Source organism: Hippoglossus hippoglossus, chromosome 18 (genome assembly GCF_009819705.1).
Source record: "Hippoglossus hippoglossus isolate fHipHip1 chromosome 18, fHipHip1.pri, whole genome shotgun sequence".
Lineage (NCBI taxonomy): Eukaryota > Metazoa > Chordata > Actinopteri > Pleuronectiformes > Pleuronectidae > Hippoglossus > Hippoglossus hippoglossus.
Window position 1 is genome coordinate 9855836 of NC_047168.1, and position 18183 is coordinate 9874018.

General features: G+C 41.9%; 1 protein-coding gene across 1 annotated transcript; it reads left to right on the forward strand.

Annotated features, from left to right (window-relative positions):
• Positions 1 to 11577: 11577 nt before the first annotated feature.
• LOC117751816 (fatty acid-binding protein, intestinal-like) lies at positions 11578 to 13185 on the forward strand. Its single transcript, XM_034568745.1, has 4 exons — positions 11578 to 11771; positions 12173 to 12345; positions 12540 to 12647; positions 12746 to 13185. The coding sequence occupies exons 1-4, from the start codon at positions 11705 to 11707 to the stop codon at positions 12794 to 12796; spliced, it is 399 nt and encodes a 132-aa protein (XP_034424636.1). The 5' UTR covers positions 11578 to 11704; the 3' UTR covers positions 12797 to 13185.
• The last annotated feature ends 4998 nt before the right edge of the window (positions 13186 to 18183 follow it).

Consider the following 18183-nt stretch of genomic DNA (forward strand, 5'->3'; position numbering starts at 1 on the left):
TATCTTTGCTTTAAAAGACGTCTCCTGCTCAAACTGCAGCCTGGTCCCATGTCACTCAGTGTTTAAGATCTAAGTCATTTTCTAAATCCATTTCCTGCCCAACACTGATGAACAGTGAATTCCATCCATCTCAATACGTGCAATGTCATGCAAGTGTACAAATGTGGGATGCAGTTTTTTTTACGGAGATCCTGATCTAATGAATAATTTACAGCTGCAGGAAAAAGGATAGCAGATCAAACTTTGAGTGAGTAATTGCACCAGTGGACTCATCAGCATTAGGGAGAGTGTGCAGAGTAATTCTCATCATTTTCCACGTGCAAAATTATGCAGCCGCTCAATGACAATGTTAAACAGCAAATCACTCACTGAGGTTTTTTTTTTTTTCATGCAACAACTGACTTATACTAGCCTGACAGCTACTGTGCAGAGATTTGGAAACTGGAGAAAGGTTGTTCCACATTATTTTATCCGTGGGTGAGTTTTAATTCTCTCAACTCCCAGCATGCCTGTATTCCTTCCACCTGACTGTGCACTTTGGTCCAGCCCTGTGTGCCTAAGTGACCGTACACTGGTTCGGGCAGCCTTTCAGGAGCTCTGTCTTCTAGGTGATTGACTCTGAAAAAACAAACCTCGTAATCCCCAAATGTTTCCCCTGTTGTTTGAGGAGGGGCTGCTGAGACCCGGGGAGTCCTGCCCGGTTGTATGAGTGTCATGCTGGGCATTAAGAGCAGTGGGAGGAGCAGGATTTCAACAGGTGGAGCGATACCTCCGGCGCAGGAAGGGCCAGATGTGCCGGAGCTGAGACAGTGTCAAGGAGTTTGATCCAAAGGTTTATATTTTCATCAGTTATTTGATTTTTATTTACATTGAAACAGAGAAGAACCAATAGTCCTGCTGAGTTTATCATGTTAATCTTAGTGGTCTATAGCATGTTAGCATAGTAAAATTTAGCATTAAACACGATGTACATCTTTTGTTAAGGACATTAGTTTGTCAAGTATCCAAGAATACACTTCATAATACAACCTGAGATTTACAATCTAATTGAGTTGTATGAATAATGCACCAATGAAATATATCACTGTACTGAAACCATTATGGTGGCATGTTGTGACTCTAACTGTTATCACCTGACAGGTTTTGCAAAACATCAGCGTTCTTAACATTATTTAAGCATTTTTAGCATTGTGCAAACTCAAAAACTGACAAAATGAGGACAAGAGAAAAAGTTAAGTGATCACCAAAGTTATTATAATTCATATACTGAGAGGGAGGTACAATAAAAATACAAGTGGTGAACCACTGATCGACCATAGACATTTCCATCCACTGGGTCAAGCTGCTAACGAGACATAAAAACCTTATTCCTGTGTTGTTATAAATTATATCTCAATCCATCTCCCACAATCATTACTTGCCAGACGAAGACTCGCAGAGAAATTCATAGACCATTACTCATCAGCACGTCTGTTAACAAGCCCATAGTGATGGATGAGTGCCACACTTTTCCCAACAAAACAAGCCCGTTTGTCTCTGTCTGTCAATACCTTAGACAATCCTCCAGATCTGCTAAAGGAAGATTTAATCTAGAATTTATTTTTATTTTTATCTAAATCGATTGATGATAGAAGTGCATGTCTACATTATAATGAAGTCGTCAGGGGATTAAATGCAGCAGCAGATATGAAATATTCAACAGCGTTTTCTTTGGTTTTTTTGGCAGTTCGAGCAACACATCCAAATGAATTCATCTCCTTAATGAGCTCCCCTCTCCTCTTCGTACTGGAAGAAATGAGCAATGCCATGAGCAATGGCAGCGATTCCATCATGCTTCATCGCGACCGGCAGATAAGGACCAACACCCACATTAGCACGCAGGTAATTATTTGGATTTCTGCGAGCAGGTGGCGATGGAAGCCGGAGAGTCCCGTGATCAGACTCCAGAGCATCAGCAGATAAACATCAGGGACTCGGAGACACTCTGACACCGGCCCCTGCAACACTCACCGGGAGCCCCCATATCTCGACCAAACCACACAGTCAATGTGCACTGCATGTTGTGCTTAAATTTGGGAAATATGAGATCTAATACTGTGCCCTGCTTTGGGTTAAGACTTGCAACAGCATAGAAATAAAGAGGTTTCTGTCAAATGTGAGCAGCATTAATGGAAGAAAAGTAAAATGAAACTGTTCTTGACAACGATTATGGAACGTGTTATATATCCATTACTTTTGTATATAGAATGGTATATGTACACAGCTGTAGATACAGTATTATTTCGACTACCGTTAAGATAGAACATTTGAACCATTCCTATTTGGTTTCATGAACAAAAGTCATCTTAATATATATTTCATTATTAGTGTTGCAGCCCTGCAGAGCTGAAACATTGTTGCTGTGCTTTTCTGGCAGATGCTGCACATACGTGACAAACCCATCTCCACTTTAATCGGCTCATCTTCTGTCTCTCTCTCTTTCTGGCTGTTGCCGCTTTTGTATGGAGGTTTCAAGTCATCGCAGATAAGGAACGTTTTCACACTGTTAATCAGATCGTCCTGACGATCTGCTCCCCTGAAACATGAACGTCTTGGCATGGTGTTTTCCTGTGAGACATTCGCCTCAGATCTAATCCCCCTGAGCTCCAATCCAAAGCACTGATGGGAGATGGCAGGCGGCTGCGGATGAGTTACCTTGGAACGATTATAAATGCATCATGCAGGAGAGAACGGCTGGGGTCAAAGGTGCTCACGAGTAAAATGTCCAAGGAAACTTCCAGTTTTCTTACAAAGTCATATCACAGCTTTATAACCTTGCAGTTTCTAATTTCCATTTCCATTTAGACTTAATCCAGAGAACGTTTGCTTGTGTTTGCTTTTTTCTCCCAGTGCCGCCTACTTCATATTCATGCATTTCAGCGAAGTTGGGGGATCAGCGCTTTGCTTAAAGGCACAACTCGACTACAGGGACATGACATCACATAAAATTAATAGACCCCCGCTGACATTATAAAAAGCTCCAGTGTAACTGTGGAGTGCTGACCACGACAAAAAAAAGAAAACAAAATAAAAAAAGTTGAATTGTTTTGTCTTTGTGGCAAAAAAGGACAGTTTCCATTACCCAGGGACGAGTGAAAATGGCTCCTTCAGGGCACCAGTCCTCCATTTTGCCGGCAGTCATTAATTAGATCTAATCAACACCGCAGGGCAAAGTTACTGTCAAGACTAATTAGCCAAAATGGAGCTTCTGTAATGGGAAACAAATGAACAACAATAGTTAACTGTAGCAGGCTGCTCCGAGCTTTATGACTCATTCAGGCTCAGCAGGAGAGATCTTTTTTGGAGTGGCGCCGCTCAGAATCATATCAGTACTTGATTACTATTTTGCGAAAAATGTCTGAGCATTAGACGCACTGATGGGTTTTGAAAGACAAAAGGATTTTGAATGGGCTTGTCTGTGAAGAGTATGTGTTTGTGTCACTGTGCTGTGGTAAAAGCAGGGGCAGATCCAGGGGCAGAGAGCACACATTTCTTTTATAAATATTTTATTTAAAAAGATATATTTTTACTGAATTCTAACAAAAAATATTTTCAGAAACAATTTACAAAGTATAAAATGGGCCTGAAAAAGCAACAAGTCTCTAAATATATTCAATGTAGCTCAAAGCTACTGAGCAAACAGTAAATAAGTAATCCCTTAAGTGTGAATCTTACTGAATCATGTTTTGTGCGTATGGATTTTTCACATGTAAGTGGCAGCTCTGTGTAAATTGTGGCCCCTTTTAAATCCCCTGATTTAGAAAACTCCTCAATGGGCCACTGAGTAAATGTTAATTTGTGAAGATCTGATACATTCACACAAACACGCACACACAACTCTGCCAGGTTGCCCATTGTAAAGCACCGCGCAGGCTCCCCTCCAACCCCGGGCCTCAGAGGTCATGAGAATTGTTGACTTAATCTTCTCGTCGTCCTCACACTACTTCTGAGAGTCAAGGCAGGGGAGTAAAAATAAGAAGGAGCCTTTGTTTCTCCCTCAGCACTGCGAACAAAAGGGGTGAGGACTGGGGGGGGAGAAAGAGTACACGCACACCACCTGCAATTAAGAGCTTAGGGTTCGTCCTCTTTAGCACAAAACCCCTCTGCCAGCGAGGCAGAGGAGAGGAAACGTCAAAGATTAGGTGTGAAGTACTACGAGGGAATTAGAAAAGCTGTGAGAATGAAGACGTTTGTCACAGAATATTACTTACAGGATGCCAGAGGACGGTCACCTGATACCCTGTGGAAGAGTAATTGTGGAGGATTTGATAACTAGTGGCTATTGATGACGATTAAGCACTCTAACGACCTGGGTCAGAGGTTTGCACCGCGGTCACACACACATCGTGAACTGGCCTCTGTCTGCCTGCCCATATGTCGGGTTGAGTGATTAACACATGGACATCTGCTGAGGAGGAGAAGGTGTTAAGCTGTGATGAGAAGCTAAAAAAAGAAAAAAAACAGTGATGATATTTAGAAAACAGGCAGAAACCAAAAAAGTTGTTTTGCTCGAGTGAACTTTACTGAAAATGCCAACTTCATTAAAACAAAATTGGGTCAAATGCAGCGAGAGCAAATTAAAATCAACCAGAGGAGGTGAGATGATTGTAATTAACGTCTCTTCAATCAGGCGGTGAGTGTGGGAATCATACCGTCAAGTTTTACTATTTATCGCCGAACTCCGGTACAATAAGATGTTAGATTCACATCCACGTACAGAAATGTACAGGTGACACACTTTTGGAAACTTTTGGGGGGGGGGGGGAAACTACGTTATAAACAGGATTATCTTCAATTCTAATATTTTCTGTGATGGTTTCATGTACGGCATCATGCATTAAAAACTAAAATAATACACAAAAATACATATTATGGCCACATATTGCCACATTTCCTTATATTCAAATATGTGATGAACAACTGTACATGGAAAACATAAGGTAATTTGATTTATTTATCTATTTAAACCATTAAATATATTTAGATTTTCCATTTATTTTTCAATATTTTCATCATTTTGGTTTTTTCTTAAATGAACCACCTCACCAACCTGTGTGAGAAAACGTGTTTCTTTTAATCCTGACACTCAACAACATTTCTGCATATTTTCTATTGATGGATCAACACATCTCGAGCTTCGTGCTGTGTTCTCATTCCGACACCATGTGCACAGCGTTGCTGAACAACAACTTTCTGTGCGGAGACAGAAGGAGCTGGTCTCTGAGCTGCAGGACGCTGATGTTGAAGCATTCTCTCCCCCTCACTTCTGGATTACTGGGGTTTCATTTATTGACGCAGCGCGGCCTCCGTACTTAAACCCATAGATTGTCTCAACCGGAGATAATTACAAAAACTCACCGCTGCATCTTATGTGATAAGGTCAGCTGGTCCTCCCCCAGTGAGAGATAATAACCAGAGGTATTTACTGTATTTATCTTATGTCTCAACTTTGCTGCAGTGGAACTCTGCCTCATTGTGAACTCACTCCAATGGTTCTATAGCTGGAATGTGTGTATGCATGTTTCTAAAACTCAGTAGAAGTGATTTAGGAAAGATTGATTCCTGGGATAATCTATAAAAGCACAAATGTTCCCAGTGTATTACATTCATATTGACCTCGTTTTCCTTGTGGGCGAAGTTTGATCCTATTCCCCAGAGGCTGAACCCTGCCGGCTGCACCCTCACATGCCGTCATATTTTTACACAGAGGTCATGTTTCTGGGTTTGTTATATTTATCATTATATTTAGGTGCGGATCTGGGTCAGATGGTGGAAACAGATTATTTCTAACTTCTTTAACATTACAAAATAGGGATGTTTTTCATCAACTTTTCTGTTGATTTCTCAGTGAATGACTTTTGCATGTGACATTTTCAGGGGACTGATATTCACACTTGATATATAAGTGTGTGAAATTTGGTGCAGATCCACATAAACTATCCGGATCTAGTTGATTGAAGTGTGGTTTCATAAGTTTCCAGTCCCTTTCAGGCAAAGACTGGCAGTGCAACATTTACTCCAGAAACAGTAGTATCAAGGTTGCAGCTGATGTGTGTGTTTAAAAAAAGGACGCCTGTGTGTGTGTGTGTGTGTGTGTGTGTGTGTGTGTGTGTGTGTGTGTGTGTGTGTGTGTGTGTGTGTGTGTGTGTGTGTGCACGCACCAGGGGTCTGCTCAAGGGGTGGCACTGCATGGCGCCTGGTCCCGGGTCATTTGCAAACCCACACCCAGGCCATGCAGGTACAGCCCCCCGGAGCAGCCGGAGCACCCTGCGGTGGGTGGCAGCACCGGCCCCGGCAGAGGCTGTGTGGGATGTAGGCCAAGCCAGGCGTGTAATCCCTCTCTCCGAGCTGAAACGCACCGTCGATGCAGGAAAATAAATATGGAGGGGTGAACCACTGGATAGGGGAGATAGGGGAGGAAGGCTATTATGAAGAAGATAGGCAACAATTTAGACAAGGGTTGGTTTCATGATTATAAGGGATGTAAAGGAATCTGGGGAATTTATAGAAATCTGTATGTTTTCCATTCAAACAATGCAGAAAAGAATATAATAAAGTATCTCCTGCTGAATTTAAATCATGTGGTGATCCTCCAAAGCCAAAACTCTGTGCACCAAACGAACCTGCACAAAATGAACCAACTGAATAAATCATTATATTTGTGCGTGCAGGTTTTATAAGTTCTTCCTTGGTTTGAGTCTCTGCTCCGCTCACACTCGCGCTGACGCTCACAAAGTGCTTCGCCTCCCTCTTTCCTAATTTGGATCAATTATCCCATTTCCCCTTCGTGAAACACTGTTTCTCATTGAGCATAATGCGTCCAGCGATTTGTCAACGCCGGGTCATGTGCTCACCTCCTCACTATTCATGTACACTCTCGTCAGGCTGACTGAATGCTCGCTTTCTCTTCCACTGTCTGAGGCTCATTTGAAATTCAAATATTGCCTCATTGCTGAGCCTCAATAATATTGACTTTCTCTCACTCTGCAGAAGCAGCGGGGGATATATTTAGGACAGGATTGTGTTTTTCTAACAGTGCACATGCATCTGGGGCTTTTCTAGACTCCTGGTGGTGAAAGTCACAAACTGAAAATGTCTATTTAGCTGCTCTCTTTAAAATCCCATGAGGCTGCTTTTAGAAAGTGACATTTGAGACTGAGTTCTGTAAAAGATTCTGTTGAGCAATCGGGGGAAATAAAAAATGCAACTCCTGAAAAAGTTTCACCCAAATCTAAATACCTGTGGAGCAGTTTTTACAGTGTGAACGTGACCGACTCTCCCCAGCACAGAGTGACTGCACCACTCGTCCACAAGATGGCGCTCTACACTAGTAGTTTCTGCTCCCAGCAGATTGGAGGCACATGAGTCTGTATCATACAAGGTTTGATTACTAATCACAGAAGGAACTCAGGTCAGTTAAGTGCAGTATTCAAGTAAACAAGTGTTCCTGCTGGGAAGTCAATGCTGTCATGTATTTTACTTTTGTTTTCTGTATTTTTATTTCATTTTACATCGATTAATCAAGATATATTTTGGGGAAAACTTCATAAAACTAAAAAAATCAAGACAGATTTGAGAGATGTTTTAATAACTGTGTGGCAACTGCAGCAATCCTGTTGATTTGAAAAGGTTCATAAGTTAAAGTGAAGCTGTACTGAAGTGCAGTAACATGTTGTTGCACTGGAAAACTTCAGTTGTTGAATTGTTGAGGTATAAAACACTTCCATTAGATATTCTTCAGATATTGCAAATTCATATACACATAAATATTATATCGGTGTTTCACACAAATCTTCAAGTAGAGCTTATCAAATAGTATCCACATAGAAAGTTAAAAGTAAATTATTGTTTTGATAAATTGTCTCATCAAGTGGTCCACAAAAAAGAGAAAACAGAAATAAATGCCCGTTACAATTTCCAAGAGCACAAGTGGACGTCTATAAACTATATGTTTTGTCCAAAGAACCATTCAAAACCAAATGCAAGTCTTTTTATATTAATATAAACAGATGGAAAGCAGTGAGTCCTCAGATTTCAGACACTGGAACATTCTGTGAATTGTTTAAAAGGCCTTGAAAATCTATTTTATCAACCTCTCAATGGGAACAATGGGAATCTGCATCGTTACAAAAACATTGTATCCAATATTTGGACTGGTTTAGTTATTTTACAAGTGAGGGAAATGGTTTTGCCCTCACATTTCTTCACTGGTTTAAATAACATGTTTTATGAAAAAAAGGGGATATTGGACATTTCTTAACACCCGTGAGGAGAATCAAACTGTGATGACAGTAACAGTTTTTTTTTTCGTGTTGGCCAGTCTCAATCAATTCACCTTCACAGTCCCGATAAAGCAGATTATCTGAGTGTTAATCTGCTTAGATGCATCTACTTATCTACTTCTACTACTAATCTACTTTTACAGTATCTTTGATGTGTGATGTAATTTACTGGTTTGTCCAATTGAACTGTGCCCTATGCATCAAAATGATATAAAAAAAAACAACGTGAAAGTAACAATCAGATAATCAATCAATGCAATGATTAGATCAAATACACAAATACAATACGACACACAGCAGGGCCAGGTGTGGTGCTCACACTAATAAGAGTAATTGAGACCACTGGGGCTCAGCAATACGCTAAAATGATCATTGAACTAATTACATGTTTGAAACAGGAGTCATTAGTGAGATTATACATCAGTGTGTGACTTCAAAGTGTAGCATCACACACACACACACACACACACACACACACACACACATACACACACACAAAAAACAACCCAAAAATGATGATAAAGATACATGGCACAGAGAGCTCATCACACTCCAATTAAAAAAACCAACACAACCTAATACTAGCACAACCGAATACTTACACTACCAAATACTCTCGCAACACAACCAAATATTCACAACATAACTAAATACTTGCAACACAACCAAAGTACTCACAATACAAACCAAATAATCACAATAGTGAAAACTAAAAAGTAAAGCAAACACGGCTGGGCCACGCTTGCTGTTCCCATGTTGTGTTGTCTTGTGAAGTAACTCAATGTTGCTGGAAAAGTGGATTCATAAATATTTCAAATATACATAAAATATAAGTTTTTATCCGTATTTTAACATTGTGATTTGCATGATTCAGATATTTTTGCATTTTTTATTTTGGTTGTGTTGTGAGCTTTTGCTTGTGTTGTGAGTATTTGGTTGTGCTGTGGGTATTTTGTTGTGTTTTCTATTTGCTGCACAAGTTTGGTCGTGTTTTTCTGAAGTTGCAGTGGGTTGTCCTCTCAGGGCCACCGTACATCTGTGTGTGCCGCATCGAGGGTGGTATTTGCCACGTTAGATACACATCATGCCAACAGTCTATAGTACACAGTGTATCAGGCGAGGCAAATAAAGAGTCAAAGTACAAACAGTGTTTAACAGGCAGCAGTAAAAGGGATTACGACAAGAGACACAGCTGCTATCAGACACTAGCTCACAGCTCTATCATTACTTTTCAGTGACGTTTACTTGCCCTGATATCTATTGTAAAACACATTTTATAGCTGTTGTGTTATGCAACTGTAAATCTGCTGCCACTTTACGATACCAGCCTGCAGGAATCTAAATAAAAAGAAGGTTCAGCTGCATTTCCATCCTCAAATTCAAAATCGACTTTTAACGACAATTTAACGAAACTATTTCAACTATTTGCAGAAACATGACAACTATTGTTTTCTACTAACTGTTAAACATATCAGCTGCTGTTTCCAGCTTTTGTCTTTGGGCAGTTGGACACTAGAGCTTTATTCTGGAGAGGAAATCTGTTCACTCAGGGCCGGACAATGAGATTATGGACTTTATGAACAATACTGAATGCATTGTTCACGCCCCTCAGCACACAATGAGATGCCACGTCCATTTAACGTAGAGAAGAAGAGAAGCATGTCAATCTAATATGTTATAGAAGCAGAGAGATAGTGTTATAGATGGTGATATACAAAAATATATTTTGATTCAGAGAGTGAGTGCAGTTTTTCTAATATTTTGCAATATTACTGTCATTCGAGACATACAGTCTTTGCCGTTCATGATATAAAATTTTACCAATAGGTGGAACTTAGTGGGAAAATTCTGTCCTGATCTTGATAATAATAATCGGACAAAACAATCTCAACTCCAGGTCCACTTACTTTCCTTTTTTCCAGAGCTTTCAACCACATCACAATTCTCAGTGTTTTAAATATGCTGGTGTGAAGAAGGATTTAGTCTTATTTGAGTTAGGTGATAAACCCAATCTTATACCTGCATGTTAAATATCAGGCTATCTTAGCACAGCTTAGATAATGATCTCATTAATTCACAAGTATCTTGATTGTTCTGTAAACCAAACCAAAGTGTTGTGAAACACTCTGTAGTTTCTAATCTTTACACTTTGGTGTTAAATAAACAAGATATAACAAGTTAACTAGAGTGAGCAATTGAGGAGCTTGGAGCTGAATCGTCAAACCTTTTCACCAGTGTGTGAAATACCCAGTGGGGTCTCCCCCCCCCCCCTACCTCGTGCTCAGTGCTGTAATCTGCAGGAATAACTTGTCTCTGTCTGCAGGAGTCTCCTGGACAGTTGGAAACTAGAGCTTAATTCTGGAGAGGAAATCTGTGCACTCGAGGCAGGACTATGAGATTATGGACTTTATGAACCTGACATGACTGCAGCCCGCAGGTGTAAATAAAAAACACACAAAACAAATCTTAACCTAGCACTGCTGCAAATGTCTTAACTAGTATGTTACTGCAATTTCCAAAGACGTGTTGCATCATGCACTTTACCCACAATAACTAACGGGAAAGATGTTTTATGGTATTTAACTGTAAAAATACAGCACAGGTTGGACAGTGTGTAAATTGCAAACAACAATCAGCGAATGTTCCACATGTTGGAATGCACACACAGTGACAAACCTCTACAATCACACTAGTATGGCTCTTTATGCACAGATGGAATGTTTCCAGTGTGAAGTATTCTCTCTTCTGGGTCACTGCTCTTTGTAACGTGCCAGCTCAAGTTGTCAGCGTCACATAGAAAGTCCTGCACAACTCATTTCCATGCCAGGCACAAACAGGGCGACAAAGAAAAGACTGTGGGACAGAGAGGGGCTCAGCCGAGTGGCTGCCATGGGCATCCATGCAAACAGCCCACTCTTTTATTTTTTCTCCTCTTTTCTCTCCTGCAGAACAGTGCGACAGTGTTCGACTGTGCCAGATTCACCGAGGGGGTGTGTGTGTGGGGGGGTGGGGGGGGGGGGGGGGGTGTGTGTGTCGGGGGGGGGGGGGGGGGGGGGGGTTGCCCTCCAGTTATTTATCAGTGCACCCTCGAGGTCGCGCAGCCATCGCCCTACATTTTGCCACAGTCTTTAAATGGCCACATCAGCAGACAGATAATCAGCGAGATAAAGGAGAGCATCTTCCATGCCAGCTCGGGGTGGGAGCGGAGGGGTGGGGTGGCGAGGAGGGGGGGGGGTGTGTGTGGAGGGGGTGTGTGTGTGAGTGTGGGACAGGGAGAGGGGAGGGGTCCGTATATATATGGAGGCCCCGCGGCCATTCACTGTCCCACGGTCTGCCTGTGCCTCATCACCAGCCGCCCCTCAACCCAACGCCAGCCTGCAGCCATGTCGTTCAACGGAACCTGGAAAGTCGACCGCAATGAGAACTATGACAAGTTCATGGAGAAAATGGGTGAGTGTGTGTGTGTGTGTGTGTGTGTAGGGGTGTGAGAGAGAGAAAGAGGGTGTGTGTGTGTGTGTGTTCACAGTTTGTAAAGCCATGTTGGATCTCTGCTCTTCTAATGTGTCTGGCCTTGCGATCCCCTGCAGTTAATGACAGTGTGTCTGACTGAGTTGTGTGTTCAAGTGAAGTTTGATCCCTGTATGAATGTTACAAAGTGTAGTGATAAGCTCAAAGCATCTATGGCACCACCCATAACATTCACTGCTGCTGGGCTGAAGTTTATTCTTTGGACTCGGACTCAAACTGGAGAAAAGAAAACTTCTCACTTATCCTTTTCGCACCCATAATGGCAACTCTTCATCCTCATATTCCTTTTTTTTCTTCTTCTTCTTCCACTTCCCTATAACAAGATATTAATGTCATGAAGCGTAAGCTGGCGGAACACGACAACCTGAAGGTCACCATCGAGCAGAACGGGGACAAGTTCCACATCAAGGAGTCCAGCACCTTCCGCACCAAGGACATCGAGTTCACCCTGGGCGTCATCTTCGACTACAGCCTGGCCGACGGCACAGAAGTCTCGGTGAGTGTCCCGAGCCAGACCTCACCACATTTCATAGAGTCAATGCAGCCAGAAACTGGAAAATAAGGCTTATTTTTCACAGTGATGGATTCATCTCTCGTGTGGAGAGAGTAAATGAAGCTGGAAAGGCTGCTGCCAATGAAACTTGGCAACAAGAGCTTCCGTCAACCGACCCTTTGTGTTTTTTGATCCAGGGTATGTGGGAGATGGAGGGTGACGTGCTCAAGGGCAAATTCACCAGGAAAGACAACAACAAGGTCCTGACAACCACCCGAGCTGTGGTGGGAGGAGAGCTCGTACAGGTCTGTACCTCCGCATGTGGCTCGTCCATCTCAACTCGCTTCCAGTGCAATATGTTAACGTGTCTGAACTAACGCTAACCCCCGTCTCCTCCTCGCAGAGCTACAACTACGAGGGAGTGGACGCAAAGAGGATTTTCAAGAAGCAGTAACCTGCAGCGTGAAGTTCATATCTTATTTTTTATATAGACGACACCATTTAGTTTCTTTCCCCTCCCACTAACAACAAGTCATGGCAAAGTCTCGTGGGATTTTACTGCATATACCTCAAAATGTTTTCTGGCAGGAGAATAATGGTCCACAGTGTTTTGCTGCTTGAATACCAATGACACAATGAGTGGGGGACTAAGTGGGGACCCGACAAAAGGCCGATCCGACAACTCCAAACAATCCTGAGAAGAAACGAGGAGGTGAATTAAATCAGCAGCAGCAGAAAAAAAAAAGCAGAAGTCATAAATATTAAGTCAAACAAGCTGAGGGAGAACAGCCGTTACCATGTGGCGCCCGAAGGGTCTTAAAAGAATCACACACACAAAAAAAACAGGATCCCAGAAGTGGCCAAACACTTGTTAAAGAGTCAGTTCACACAATTTTTAAAGAACATATTTCTCACTTGGCTATAGTGGTCGCTACATGCATATATATATATATATATATATAAAACATTTAAGATTTATTTGTCCAGATTTTGAGAATTATTGGAAGATTTCTATCTGGATCATAGAATGGAGGAGGAGGGGGTTTCAGGAATTGGGATGTTGCCATAGAAACTCAACCGTTACAACGTTATTTCGGGATAATTAACAGTTCCTGTCGAAATGCTCATGGATTTTTCAAGGAATTTCATGCATGTGTGTTTGCGGTAATTTTTTTTATTAAAAATCTTCCACCTCCATCATTTTGGGCAAATAAAACCCAAAACTTTGCAAACGATTGTAAGCAGCCACATGCGAGTGGGACACTATGGTCTCTGCGATTTGGGTGAAACAACAGACTTTAACTTGACTAAACTTCAACCTCACACTAATCTCCATCATTGTGAAGCAGCTCCATAACAATCCTGCACGACACGAGAAACTGTTTCGTGTTAACCAGCCAATCTGCACTGATGGCTCATGTCCATTATTCAGTCTGTAACAATAAAGCAATTTTAATATAACACACGAGTCTATTATTTATTTACTTTCTCTCACTGGAGCAATGTGTGCAAAGCCTGATAAATGAATTATAAAAGTCTAACTGATAATGATTTTATAGCCTCCAGGACACTTATATCATGTGTTATCAGTACATCCTGTTTAAATGCAAAGCTCCTGTGTCAGTGAGAACTTTACATGAGTCTTTAAGTGTTGTCACTGGATAAATAAGAACGATTTTTTAAGGAAATATCACATTACGGCAGAATTAAAGTCTTTCTTTCATAACTTGGCTCTGGTTGGATCACATGATGACAGCAGGGTCTTGTGCTGTCATGCGCTGGCCTCTGTGTGTGTCTGTGTGCGTGTGTGTGTGTGTGTGTGTTGTCCTCAGGTCAGACAGAAAAACACACGTTAGAGAAGTGAGGGTTTCTCACATGACGGGGTCGTGGACGTGCTGTGAATCATGAAGTTCATTCAAGTGGTAAAAACACTCATGGAGTTGCCTTCTTTGCTTTGTCCATGAAGAGCACCCATGCACTGAGCCTCTTTCACCACAAGAGAGCGACCTGTGTCAACTTTATAGTTGCACTCAAATCTTTCAGTATAATAATAGTAATATAAAATATCAAAATAATATTTAGAGTATGAATAAAAACATCTCTTTTGCATTATGAGACATTTAAGGGCACAGAAGATAGACTTTGGATGTCAATGATTATTATTATTATGTGGAATAACGTGAATTTCACCAGTAACACATTCAAATATCATGTTTTGTAGAAAGGGTTGCAGAATAGTATGGAAGCCCATTTCTGCCAAGAAGAGAAAATAATGAAATTGCTATAAAAAATATAAAAATGTATACATGTGCACATTAATCACGAGACGATAACTGATGACTTTTTGTCTTAATGTCAACATTTTGATTATGACTAGGGTCCTGTCTTATTGACAGAAACAGGCTTACTACACTATCAGTTTGAACTCTATAAGACAAGATGAATATTTTCCATCATCTTGATCACCACCTGGTGGCCGACTGCAGTATGGGTCACCTTGTCCATGTTAATGTATGGGACATGGGCCATTTAATATTAATAAATTAATATAAATTTTTCTAAACTTGAATTTCTTTCTAAATTAGAAGTACATTTACACAAGTACTGTATTTAAATGGTATTTTAATACATTAGTATTAAATTGTTTAATTCTTTATATTTCTATTACATGAGAGAATTGTTGCATCTTTTACTTTTCACTTTATCTGACTAATTTTTATGCTTTTATTATATGTTTACTAATATTTGTATACTTTGAAATATAGATTTTACATTGATAAAGTATGTTTAACAGGTTATACACAAACCAATAGTAGGCCTATATACAGTGGCTTAAATGTTTTGAACAAAGAACCTCTACTTATAATATAGTATGAGTATTTTTACATTGTGGTATTGCTACTTTCACCAAACGAAAGGGTCTGTGTACTTTATTATGGTAGAAGTATCATGTACTGTATAGTGGCTGCTGTAATGTCTTATCCTGACCATTGGGGAGCGCTGTGGAGCTCTTATCTTTTCTGAGGGTGAGGGCCTCAGTCATCCTATGATGTCATCCTCAGTCAAGTTATCATATGACACACACGCACACACGCACGCGCACACGCGCACACACACACACACACACACACACACACACACACACACAACTAGACAGTCATTGGATCTGCACTCAGATGAAATTAAAATAATATCTCTTTGTACTTATCTGGATTCAAAGAGCGGATTGTACAAGCATGAAATCAGTGGGAGGCAGGGAAGTGGTGGGAGAGGGTCAGATCCCGGTGTTGTGATTGGGTGCAGGGGCCCACCCAAGGGAAGCGGGGGGGGGGTGGGGGAGCTTCAGATGAGAGAAAAGAGGAGGAGAAAAATAGTGGACGGTGAAAAAGTCTGAGAGCGGGGGCACGAGGGGAGAACTGGGAGAACTGGTGCAGGGAAGCAAATCACCCCACCACCATAATCACCCCCTGCTGTGAAATCAAACGCCCTGACTCACTCTGAACTTGTCAGCTCATCGTGAAAGAGTGTGTAACGATTCACCAGACATCATCATTAGGGAGTGTCGGGGCTTTTGGTCGGTGTAATGTTTCCAAGAAGAAACCAGCCCCTGTTGGGCCCGTCCCTGTTTAGACAATGACTGTGCAGAGTCTGTGCAGTGCAGCTGAATGATGAGTCACCAGTTAGTCGGCGCTGAATACTGTATCTGAGCTGTATTTAACATCATGAACTATCTCAACCTTTACTACAGGAGGTATTTGCCACAGTAGCAACAATGGCTAAGAGAGAATAATGACTCAGGACATTTTTTCGGCATCATGGTTCCCAGATGATTTCTCTGGCAGACCTGGAAACATCTCCTCTGTGCCCGTCCCTCCTCTCAAGGCTGATTCTGTCGGTTCCTTCAGGTTAAAAGTGACTATTTTTATTTCCACAGTCGCCAAGTGCTTGGTCACTATGGGAACTGTTGGGTTTCTTTATAATTACAATGTAAAGTGCCTTCAATAATGCATGTTATGATTTAGCACTAGACAAAAAGAATGCGCCCCAATGAGCGGATTTACAGTACCTTCGATAGGGAGCTGCTAGGCCTCTATCTCGCCATCCGACACTTTCGTTTCCTGTTAGAGGGCCGAAGTTTCACAGCGTACGTGGACCACAAGATATACAACATGTGGCAGGCAAGCACAACCCGGTGGCTGACTGCCTCTCCCGAGCGGTTGCTGGAGCCGTCCAATTTGGTGTGAATTCTGGGGGGACATATGTAGTGGACACGTGATAAGACAGAGTTCACCAAAGGCTGTGACATTGGTTTACACTAATTGATTGCACTATGTGGTTTGTGCGCTGTGGGGTTACCAAGGTAACAAGGGCACTGGGAGTGGTTAAAAGCGGATGTTGGGTGACACCCGGAAGTGCTCTGTATTGTGGAAATGTTTATGAAATAAAACGCACGCCGAGAGGTGCATAAAAACGAGAGATCTCCGGACTACTTCATCCCATCGACTCCAACAATGTATTCAATTGAAAAGGACACATTTGAAGTTAACGCTATTTGTAATTTGAACACTCATCCTTGTGGCCCAGACAAAAATGCAAATGTGGGCCTAGTTTGGAAAACATGCGTTGCTCTCCACAAGGTGTAATCTAGATGTGGACGTAAAGCAGCCCATGTGGTAATAGCACAAAGCTAATTTGGGTCACCTGTGGTCGACAGGTGGTATAGCGATAGCTTACTTTTGGCCCAGATCGGGCAAACAGGAGGTACGTGGGCCGGATGTGGGTCAAATCTGGGCCAAAACAACTTTGCTATGGGGGGAAACATCATCAGGTCAAAAGACAGGTTTGTCCTACTTTCTTTTATGACTATTAACCAAACAAGAAGATCTCTACTTCTCACTTATTGATAATTAGCAAGCTGTTAGCGTGCAAATCCACTAAAGTAAAACAAGAACCAGAGCGTTAACTTGACAAAGGACACACTTTGGATCAACATCCAGGCACCGTCTGTAACAGCCGCGGATGATAACATATCACGGTTGCCTAAAACACCGAGCAGCGGTCGGTGAGCCAAGCAAAACAGTTGATAGGGAGATGAAAACAAAAACACCGGCTCTGGATCGTCTGCGTCATGGATGAATCCAGAGATGAAGATTTGTAGTGTCGACTCTTCGGTACGGACATTTGGTCGGAGGAGGATGAGTGACAGGGGACGGGAACACGTCTTTAATGGACTGGTCAAAGGGAGTAACAACATTACAAAGTGTTGCCGGTCGGACGTGTGCATGCAAGTCCATCGCACACCAACATTTCCGTCCCCCACTCTGCTGTGCTCCGACACCCTGTGTGAAAACCCTCAGGCGTGGACGAGTGAGTGTCATGTGAGAGGCTGGTGTGTTCCACCTGGTGTGACCGAGCAGGACAGGAAGAAGGCAGCGGAGAGAGGAAAGTAAATTGGCTGTGGCCTGTGTCTCAGGAGTGGCCGGCCCCTGGGTGAGGTGGGCTATTCTTATAGAGGGCAGTGAGAGGTCTGCGGCTCCCCTGCTACACAAACCACTTTATAAGAAGCCACATCATGTTGTCACGGCCTCCTGGGAACGTGGGGGAGGTGTTATCCAATGACAAGTGTGAGAGAGGAATTAAGCCTCAGTGCAGGTGGACGTCTACGTGACTTAACTCACCTTAAATATGGAGGAGCTATCCTGACAAACGCTTACGATTATCTCATCAATTAACGAATTATATTTTAATGAAACTAAACTTTGTGACTTTGACTTTTCCTTTTTTTCCCCACGTGTGCTAACTGTTTAATTTAGTCAGCCTAAATTAAAACAGTAGCCAAAC

What these genes read in the sequence shown, in the direction of transcription:
- LOC117751816 (XM_034568745.1), top strand. Translation starts at nt 11,705, where the DNA reads ATGTCGTTCAACGGAACCTGGAAAGTCGACCGCAATGAGAACTATGAC. An exon ending in CCGACGGCACAGAAGTCTCG is followed by an intron (nt 12,346 to 12,539) that starts GTGAGTGTCCCG and finishes TTTTTGATCCAG; the next exon opens with GGTATGTGGGAGATGGAGGG. An exon ending in TGGGAGGAGAGCTCGTACAG is followed by an intron (nt 12,648 to 12,745) that starts GTCTGTACCTCC and finishes TCCTCCTCGCAG; the next exon opens with AGCTACAACTACGAGGGAGT.